At 42.3% G+C, this 11,117-nt stretch overlaps 1 protein-coding gene across 1 annotated transcript; it reads left to right on the top strand.

The window, feature by feature from the left end:
• On the top strand, window positions 9,620-10,573 carry LOC109235684 (protein NIM1-INTERACTING 2-like). Its single transcript, XM_019401888.1, has one exon. The coding sequence runs from the start codon at window positions 9,933-9,935 to the stop codon at window positions 10,269-10,271; it is 339 nt and encodes a 112-aa protein (XP_019257433.1). The 5' UTR covers window positions 9,620-9,932; the 3' UTR covers window positions 10,272-10,573.

Genomic DNA, 11,117 nt, shown 5'->3' with positions numbered 1-11,117 from the left:
GAAGAGCTGAGAGAGCGAGATGAGGACCTGATGAAGGCGATTTCTCGCTGTGGTGAACTTGAGGCAGCCCTTAAAGTCAAGGAAGATGAGTTCGAGCTGAGTAAAGTGGTGATGGCCGAGAATGCCGACCTCCAGGTGAAGGTGGCCAATTTAACTGCCGAGCTTGACTAGAAGGCGGCAGAGGTCGTCAACCTTAAAGATGAGCTGAGTGCTAATGTTGATGGGTTGGCTCATGCCGAAAGGGATAGGGCGACTGCCATCTCTGAGGCAGCGGCTCTAGAAGACGCCCTCCGCGTTTGTAGATCAGAGCGGGACAAGGAGGTGGAGACATCTGCGCTTAAGGTAGCGAGATTTGAGGGACGTATCCGAGATTTGGAGGCGGAGTTGTCCGCGTTAAACGAACAAGTTGCCGCTTTTGAAGGCTGAGGACGTGCGATGACAATCGCAACTCTCTACATCCCATGCTTCGGCCGACCCTGTCGTGCGTCGAGATTTATACGAGTTGTGGGTTCATGCCGAAGCTCAGCTTGACGTATATAAGTCTCTTCGTGCTGATGGGAAGGCGCCTGAGGCAGAACTTCGGGATGTGCGTATTAAGGCACGTGCTGCTCGTGAGGCGTGTGGATATGACCCCGACATGCCTAGTGAGGCAATGTTGATTCTGATGATGCAGACAAGCTCGCCTCCGATTCTTGGTACGAGGAGGTATATGCCACGGGGGGTGGTGTGGCATAAGATTTGGTTGTATTTATTTTTGTTTTTTCTATTTTTGTGAGGGCGTCCTTGAGCCTTTGTAAAGAAAAGATTTGTAATGTGTTGGCTGTAATGGAACAGATATTTTTGTTGTGTACCTTTGAATATGTTGTTGCCATTTATTTTTTGTTGTTTGTTTATTTGGCGACGACGTTAGTTGTAGTCACACTGTTTCGAGTTATTGTCGAAAATGTTAACCGAGTGTGTCGAATTAAGATCGGACTTCTGTCCTTGGCGATGGCCTTAGCCGTAGGGGCGTTACTTTCAAGCTATTGTCGAAGCGTTATCCCGTTATGGTTCGAGCGATGTCGAATTATTTTCTTTGGTAATGGCCTTAGCCATAGGGATGTTACTTTCGAGCTATTGTCGAAGCGTTATCCCGTCATGGTTCGAGCGATGTCGAATTATTTTCTTTGGTAATGGCCTTAGCCATAGGGATGTTACTTTCGAGCTATTGTCGAAGCATTATCCCGTCGTGGTTCGAGCGTTGTCGAACTCTTTTCTTTAGTAACGGCTTTAGCCATGGGGATGTTACTTTCGAGCTAATGTCGAAGTATTATCCCGTCGTGTTTGCGAGAGGATGATGGAGGGTAACATGTTTTATTTTGTTTTCTGGAGTGTCGTATATGCCGATTTCGTTCATATATTGGAGATACACGTCGATTTCGCACATTCATTGGAGTAATTTCATTCATTCGTAGGAGATACATGTCGATTCCGCTCATTCATTGGAGTAATTTCATTCATTCGTAGGAGATACATGTCGATTCCGTACATATAATGGAGTAATTTCATTCATTCGTAGGAGATACATGTCGATTCCGTACATATAATGGAGTTTCCTTGTACCTAGTCCCTTCATTGCTCGGCCTGGCGATGCCATCGGCAGGATGGGCAATGAATTAAACTTTGAACTTCGAGACGTCCCCCTCGTCGCCTCGTTAAAAACCTCCCCGAGAAAACTTGATTGGGACAAAACCCGGGTGAGGGAAAAAGAGTACGACTTAGGTGGCGTCATTCTTCAGAAGTGGAAGTATTTGAGGTGGGCGACATTCCAGTTATTTTGTAGTAGTTTTCCTTCCATTGTTTCTAATTGGAATGCTCCTTTGCTTGCTGCTGCTGTGATTTTATATGGCCCGTCCCAGTTTGTTCCCAATTTTCCTTCATTTAGGTCTTTTGTTGCTTGTGTTTTGGCTTTGAGGACGTAGTCCCCGACTCTGAGTGGTCGCACTTTGGCCTTCTTGTTGTAGTACCTTTCTGCTTGTTGTTTTTGGGCTACCATCCTTACATGAGCCATATCCCTTCGTTCTTCCACTTCGTCCAGGTCTTGTATTCTGTTTTCGTCGTTGTGTGGTCCACTCTCGTTGGAGTATCTCAGGCTAGGTTCCCCGACCTCAACGGGTATAACGGCATCGTTCCCATAGACTAATGAATATGGCGTTCGCCTGTGCTGGTTTTTGGCGTGGTGCGGTAAGCCCAGAATACCTCTGGTAGCAATTCCGGCCATAGCCCTTTGGCGTCCTCGAGCTTTTTCTTTAGTATATTCAATATTGTTTTGTTGGAGGATTCGGCTTGACCGTTACCAGCGGGGTGATATGGCGTGGAGAGTATCTACTTAGTGCGCCATTTGTCGAAGAATTCGGTCGTCTTTTTCCTGACGAACTGAGGTCCATTGTCACAACTAATTTCCTTGGGGATGTCGAAGCGACATAATATGTTTTTCTATATAAATGCGATGACTTCCTGCTCGCGTATTTGGGTGAACGCACCTGCTTCCACCCATTTGGAAAAGTAATCAGTTAAAACCAAAAGGAAGTGTATCTTACCTCGGCCTGCTGGGAGGGGTCCGATGATATCCATTCCCCATTTTATAAACGGCCATGGTGAAGTGACGGAATGCAGGAGTTCGCCTGCTTGGTGTATCATAGGGGCGTATTTTTGGCATTGCTCACATTTCTTGACGTAATCCATGGCTTCCTTTTTCATAGTGGGCCAGTAGTATCCTGCACGAATAAGGCATCTGACGAGGGCTCGGTTGCCTGTATGGGCACCGCAGTGGCCCTCGTGTACTTCTTCTAGCACACGCCTGGTTTGGTTTGGTCCAAGGCATTCGACCAAAGGGCCGCCGAACGTCCTTTTGTAAAGATCATGATTTATGAGGCTGTACCTGGCCGCCTGTATTCGAAGTTTTTTGGCTTCTTTTTTTATCTCGCGGGAGTGTTCCTTCCTGCAAATATGTTATTATGCGGTTGCGCCAGTCCCAAGTTAAATTTATGGAATGTAGCTCGATCTGGTCTATTGATGAGTGGAGAAGGGTGACCACATTTTCCTTGGTGATATTTTTGGTTGCTGCCGCCAGTTTGGCGAGGCCATCTGCTTCGATGTTTTGCGCCCAAAGTATTTGGTCGAGTCGGCATTCGTCGAATTCCGGTAGTAGTTTGTGGATTTCTGTCTGGTATTTCTGCAGTCTCTGCTCCTTGACTTGGAAAGTCCCAGTAACTTGATTTACAACGAGTTGAGAGTCGCACCGAAGGATGACTCGTCGTGCACCATACTTGAGGGCCAATTTCAATCCTGCAATTACGGCCTCATACTCGACCTCATTGTTAGTCATTTCGGGACACCGTATGGTCTGGCGAATTAATTCGCCGGTTGGGACTTCAAGTACGAGTCCCAGTCCAGATCCCGACGCATTAGATGCGCCGTCGGTGTAGAGGACCCAGACGTCAGGTCGTTCAGGGGAGGTATGAAGTACTTCTTGCTCGACCTTGGGCAATATTTTTGCACTGAAGTCAGCGACGAAATCGGCGAGCACTTGCGACTTTATTGCAGTTCGCGATTGATATGTTATATCGTGCTCGCTCAATTCTATGGCCCATTTGGCCAATCTACCCGATAGTTCGGGTTTATGCAGGATGCTCCTGAGAGGAAAAGTCGTCACCACCTTTATGGGGTGACATTGAAAATATGGTCTGAGCTTTCGTGAAGCTATGACTAATGCTAGAGCCAATTTTCGAGGTGGGGATACCTCGTTTCGGCATCAATTAAGGTTTTGCTGATATAGTAAATTGGAGATTACGTCCTTTGTTTTTGCGGACCAGAACTGCGCTTACCGTGACTTCGGAGACAGCTAGGTAGATGAGGAGGCACTCGCCTGGATCTGCCTTGGCGAGTAATGGTGGCGAGGACAAGTATGCTTTCAGTTTTCTTAGGGCGTCGACACATTCCGAATTCCACTGGAGTCCGTTGTCCTTCTTTAACACATTAAAGAATTTATGACATCTATCTGATGACCGTGATATGAACCTTGACAGGGCGGCTATCCGATCCGTCAATTTTTGTACCTGCTTTTTGCTGGTCAATATTTTCGGTATTCCTTCGATGGCCTTAATCTGACCTGGGTTGACCTCGATGCCTCTTTGCGATACCATAAAGCCGAGGAATTCGCCCAAGGTTACGCCGAAGGCGCATTTTTTGGGGTTTAGTTTCATGTCGTACTGCCTTAATATGTCGAAGGCTTCTTTCAGATGATCGATGTGATTTTCTTCCTTTTCGACTTGACTAGCATGTCATCGATGTAGACCTCCAATGTTTTGCAGAGTTGATTTTTGAACATCTTGGTGACTAACCTTTTGTATGTCGCTCCTGCATTCTTAACTCCGAACGGCATGACTCTGTAGCAGTACGTTCCCTGGTGAGTGATAAAAGAGTTCTGGTCGATGTGCGGCAATGGAAAGGAATCTTTTGGGCACGCCTTGTTTAGGTCTGTGAAGTCGACACACATCCGCCACTTTCCATTTTTCTTCTTTACCATGACTACTTGGCGACCCACTGGGGATACTTTGACTCTCGGACGGAGCCATTGGCAAGCAGCTTATCAACTTCTTCGCTGACTGCATCGTTGATTGCGGCGTTGAACTTTCTCCTCATTTGCCGCACAGGTGGGTAGAGGGGGTCAACATTCAGTTTATGCGTGGCGATGTCTTTCGGGATGCCTGGCATATCTGAATGGGAGAAGGCAAACAAATCGGCACTGTCAGTTAAGAATTTATGGAACTTACCTGGTTCTCAGAGATTTTGCCCAATATAAGTTTTTTTGTGCTGTCATTGTTGTCCAGTTGGACGGGATCGAGGTCTTCTATGGTCGACTCGGAGGCCTTTATGATGTCGGGATCCTTGATAGCGTCTATCTGTACGTCGAGTTTGGTTCCCGACATCGCTGATTGCTATGCTTCCGCACTTGCTCCTTTTAGCTGTTGGGTATGTGCGCAATCCTGGGCGATGCGATAGCACTCTTGTGCGGTGCGTTGTTCGCCTCGGATGCTGAATATCCCCCATGGAGTGGGAAACTTGATTACTTGATAGAGACTTGACGGGACTACTTGCATGGCGTGTATCCATGGGCGCCCTATGATAGCGTTGTAGGCTGTATCTTGATCCATGACGTGAAACGTCGTTTCCAAGGTGACTCCTCCGGCTAGGACGGGCAGCACTATCTCTCCAGAAGTTCGTTCGACTGCATTATTAAAACCCGTTACTGTTATGCAATGCGGTATTATTTTATCGTCGAGTCTTATTTGTACGAGGACTCGAGGATGGATAATACACGCGCCGCTTCCGTCATCAACCATTATTCTTTTTACATCAGTATCTGCAATTCGTAAAGTGATAACAAGAGCATCGTAGTGAGGGAAAGACAAACCGTCGGTATCTGATTTATCGAAGATGATACTATCTTCGAGATCATCATACTGTTCATGAGTGATCGACCGTTTGAGTTTGTGCGTAGTGGTGAACTTTACGTGGTTGACTGCTGTGTCGTCGCCTCCACCGATGATCATTTGTATGGTACGAGCGGGAGAAGGCGATTTGGGGGTCCTTGGGGTTGTTCGCGTCCGCGAGCAAAGTTAGCTCGTCCCCGGTCGCTCAGTAGTTCTTTCAGGTGTCCCTGATTTAGCATTCTTACTACCTCCTACCGCAGACCTATGAAATCCTCGGTTTTATGACCCATTTCCTGGTGGAATTCGCAGAGAACATTCGACTTCCGGGTGCTCGGGTCGAATTTCATCTTTTGCGGCCATTGCACCTTTGGACCGAGCTTCTCTAGTGCGTACACTATTTCTGAAGGAGAAACACAAAAATTGTGAGCAGATAAGAGCGGAGGCATACCTCTTTCGTTTCGGTGTGGCGCGGTATGTCGAGGTGGGACATCTGTGTGCCGCGGAGGAGGTGGGATGGGTGCTCTGATGTTGGGCTGATGTCTTTCTCGGCTGAGACGGGGTAGCTGGTCCCTTCGACCGTCATTGCAACGATCTTTCCTTGCTTCAGTTTGAACTGACGTTAGCCGCTGGATCGGACCATTAAGGTCGTCCTCGTCGGCCCTTACCTCGGCGCAATAGGCATTGTGGATTTCTTCCCAAGTGGTGGGAGGGTATTTCATGAGCCTGCTTAACAGCTTTCTGGTCGCTCTCGACCCACTCCTGTTTAACCCATTCTGGAAGGCTGCTACCGCCATCCCCTCTGACACATTTGGTAGGCTCATTCTCACCCTGTTGAATCGGGCTAGGAAGTCCCTGAGTCCCTCGTCGGGCGTCTGTCTAACGGCGAAAATGTCGTTTACCCTTGCTTCCGCCTTTTTAGCTCCTGCATGAGCGGTGACAAACTTGTCTGCCATTTCTTTGAATGTTGCTATTGATAGTGCTGGTAGTTGTGAGTACCAGGTTAGGGCTCCCCCTGTTAGGGTTTCTCCGAATTTTTTCAGCAGCACCAATGGTACTTGTTCTTTCGAAAGATCGCTGCCCTTTACGGCTGTGACGTAGTGGATGATATGATCTTCTGGGTCTGTAGTACCATCGTATATCTTCAGGTACGGTGGCATTTTGAAGGTTTTTGGAATGGCGTGGGAGGCTGCTTCTTCATTGTATGGTTGCTCGATAAATCGACCAACGTCCCGTTTTGGTAACAACTTTGGGGCGCCTGGTATTTTGTCGACCCTTTCTTGATGCTCCTTCATCTGGTCACGGAGCGCCTTATTCTCATTTTCCATTTCCTCCATCTTCCTTAGGATGGCTGCGGGTGCGTCATTATCTTTGTCAATAGTAGTATGAGTGTTACCTGTGTGGGGGGCATCTAGTTCGCCGACGATTGTTGCGACACCTATGTGTGCAATGTCTCCATTCTCCCTTTGAGCGGGTTTATCAAGTATGCTGTTCAGAGTGTTTGTCAGCCACTCTTCCAGTAGTCTTTTTACCGCCGGCGGCGTCTCTCCTGTTGTAGACGTGGAAGCTTCATTCTCGCACGAAGCGGTTACGCTTTCATGCGGGGGAGTTGAAGTGTCTCCCCTAGGTATAGTGTTTGGTGTCACGTTTTTGTTATCTTCCCTGTCGTCTTCGTTGATGGTGTTCAGGATGTTGGTTGTGACTCCTGCAATTGCTTTTAACCTTGCATCTCCTTTTCCTGCCATTGTTAGTTTATGCAAAGCTGGGAAGAGGTGACTATCCCTTTTTGTGATCTAGATGAAACTAAAATCTTAACTAAAGAAATCCCTACAGACGGCGCCAAATTGTTTGATCAAAGAATATCAAAACCTTTTTGATTAAATCGATTAATGATAATGATGAGGTCAATCTTAGTTAAGCACAATAAAATCTAGATCTAGCTATGGGAGAAGCAAGTAAGATGAATGATGTGACTAGTATGCTGGAATCGAATAAATGCTCATAAATGTGAAGACGTAAATGCACAATCAATCTGCATAGATACAATCGGTGTAGGGAAGGAATAAATATCAGATGATTGGGGAATCCTTGGATCTTTTCTATCTGATGTAATGATATATACTTTCTTCTTCTTGCAATCAATGAACCAGACTACTTTTGTATTCACTCTCAGATAATTCTTTTACAAAGTGTTCTTTTTGTCTTTTTTGTCTCTCCCTCCTTTCTCTACTGACTCTTCCTATTTATAAGGGACAATCCCCCATGAAACCCTATAAAAAGTACAACATGAAGAATATTCGAAAAGCATATCCTTGCTGTCCCCTACTAAGCTTACACCATCGTGGACGTGGTACATCAACTGTCCGCCCTTGGTCGGTGCCTTTAACCACGACGACCATCAGATGCTACACCACGATAGCCTCGTTCCTAGTCGTACTCGGTAGTGGTCGTGGTTGCCGAATTTGGACCTACACAATTAGTATATTTGTTATCCTACGTTTCAATTTACAAGTTTTAGTATACTTGCGTTCCACGTGTGTATAACGTCATTCAATTAAAATTATATACATTGACGTTATAAAATGCAATATTTGTATAAATAATGAAAGTAAATGTTATCACATTGACACAATAGTTGAATTCAATATTTTCTGACTATGCAAGATCACGAATTTAATTAAATTAATTGTATATTATTTTATAATTCTACATCTCTTATAATATGAGATACAAATATGTTAAATTGTGTATCACCCTATATATCTTTAGGATTACATTTTGCCTTCTATTATTTCATCCTCATTCCTTTAAGTCTGCATTTTAACCAATTTAATTCTTAAAATTATAACTGATTTTGTTTTATTTTTTGATTTATTTCATCGCCAATATCTTTCTATGATAAATAATTTTTATATTGTAAGATTGTGTAAACTTAAAAAAGTATTTTACCTATATGATGAATATGGAAAGAATAAAATTGGATTATTTTGTTAATTAATTAATTTAAATACTTAATTATTCTTTAAAAACATTAAAAAATAATTTAGAGGATTCAAATTCTTAATATTAGCTACCATATATTAAATATTTACTATAACAGTTTTATCTACACAAAAATCTATTTTCAAATGATAAATGCTCGAACTTTTGTACTTTATATTTGTCGAACAGTTAGTGTGAATGACTTTTATCAATCACTTTTTTTCCTCTTTCTCTTTGATATTATTAAATATTTTTGTAATTATATATTTGATTATGTTTTAAAATCTATAGTAATATTTATATATAAGAAAATTATTGATCGAGGAATAAAATTAATAGTCAGTGGACCAATCTCACGCAGACTACTCAGAGCATTTACAATTTAATTACGAATAGGGATAAACGACCCGAAAATGCTTCCTCTTTCTTTAATATTTTCTTTACATAATAATTCTCACCTAAAAATTTAACACAATTACACAATCTCTTTTTTGAGCTTATAAATAACGTTTAATTAGAGACAATTAATTCTAGGATTTATATAAGGTAAAATTTTAACGATTTTAAAGTTCTCAATATAAGAACTTCTCACTTAGTTCAAATACGGAAAGGTTAAATAAATAAAATTTGATTCAATTACAAACTCCAAAATATTAGCTAGGAGAATAATCAAATGACTAATTTGTTTAGTGTAAACTATATTTTAAAGGAGTAAAAAAAACGAACGATATTTCGTACTTTTAATATATTATAGATATAACACCATTAAAACTTGAAGAGCCAAATGAGTGAATCTATCAACATCATAGCAGTGGTATATAACTTTGAATCTAACGGCCGCCCAGTAACCTTTCAATTGGGGCCTGCAATGGTTGAACCTAGTCAACTAGACATACTATTTCCCAACCTTACTTCCCTTATGATTTTATATGCTTATTAAATATTTTAAATTGTTAATTATTGTAACTTCTAGTATTTTTAAATAGTTTTTAAAATTATTTCAAAAAACGTTTATTTTCAAGGTCACGATAAGAATTTAATTTTTCAAGCGGTGCCACTTTAATTAAAGAGTATACCATAGTAGGCTATTATCATTTTTGCAATGTACAAGATTAATATTATTATAATATTTATTTATAATATTGGTCTAATTGTATAAATATTTCACGAGATAAAATATAAACTAAAAAAAATACCTAGAGAGGAGTGGGTAGCGTGCAGAGAGAAAGCGCGTCTGGTGCTTTTGTATACATTGAGCGTCATTGGAGCATCTCAATGATAATGGCATTTCCATGAGATCATATTCCTTATGTCATTCCCATTTTTTTACAATATACCAACGGCTTTCATCAAAACAATCAGCTCAGCAGCGCACAGCACCAACGAGCTAAACGTGAAACAATATATTCCAACTAAAGAGAGACAAAGAGGAGAATATAAAGAGAAGTGAAAATCACCTTTAAGGTTTTGACGCCGCTAATGGAGGGGGAGAAGAAGAGGAAGAGGACAGTTAACGGCGGTGGAGATCGGAGAAGAGAAGCTGCAGTAGGTGGAAGTAACGCAGTATTCACGCCGCTGCCGCCGCCGCCTTCAGAGGCGGAGGTTGAGGAGTTCTTCGCGATCTTACGGAGGATGCACGTCGCCGTGAAGTATCTGGAGAAGAGTGATCCGATTCTACCTGCAAACATTAATCGCCACGGCAGTAGGTTAACGGCGATGGAGACTGATGCCGACGGTGTTGGACGGATTCCGTTACGGAGTGGTGGTTTGGAATTGGACCTCAACATGGAGCCAGAACCGGAGACTAACGGCGTTTAAGCTGATGTGTCAAGGAAGTAAGCACGTGGCCGGTTATAGTATCTGACGTACAGGTTAAGCTTTTCTAAGCATTCAAGCAAAATACTTGTTTTTCACTTTTTTAGTAATTGTTTTTTGTCAAAAGAAATTTATTTTTGAAGTAGAAGTAAAAATTACGAAACTCTGTACCATTGTGCAAGCGAAAATTGAAAGCTATAGAGCACACGATGCATATTTGATTTGGATATTTTATTTATCCAAAATTACTGTAGCAATTATACGATTTTCCTTTTAGTGTCAAAACATGTATGATTGCATCTAAAGGTGAATTGACAATTGTCGAATCAAGTGCAGTAATGCACCTAAGGGTGTGGCTAATGACCTAATGCGCGATGAAATGGGAGGAGAATTTCAATTTCATATTTTAGCGGAGGAAGCAAGAGTTTACTTGAAACATATGCTGGTTAAAGGTATTTGGCTGGGACGAAGCTATGTGTGGCCAAGGCGTATCAACTGAAAATCTTTCGTTGAAAAATTATATAGTATATATAATAAAATATTTACTCGATAGCGATCAAAAAACAGATTTTGAACATTCTTATTGAATTTTCTGGCTTCGCCACCGATAGAAAGTAACCTACCCGACCGTTATAAAAAAATAGTGAGTGCAGTGATATAGCCATGTTTGTCTTCTCTTTTCTTTCTTTTTACCCGCGGCAAAATTCACTGTATTTTAAGATGTCGATAATTGTCTCTTATGGGGATATCCGATGAAATACAATGGTAATTTTGTATTTTAAGATGTCGATAATTGTCTCTTATGGGGATATCCGATGAAATACAATGGTAATTTTGTATTTTAAGATG

This window comes from Nicotiana attenuata, chromosome 12 (assembly GCF_001879085.1).
Source record: "Nicotiana attenuata strain UT chromosome 12, NIATTr2, whole genome shotgun sequence".
NCBI classification, from domain to species: domain Eukaryota; kingdom Viridiplantae; phylum Streptophyta; class Magnoliopsida; order Solanales; family Solanaceae; genus Nicotiana; species Nicotiana attenuata.
The sequence above is the reverse complement of the archived record's forward strand: the minus strand, read 5'-3'. Positions and strand labels throughout refer to the sequence as shown.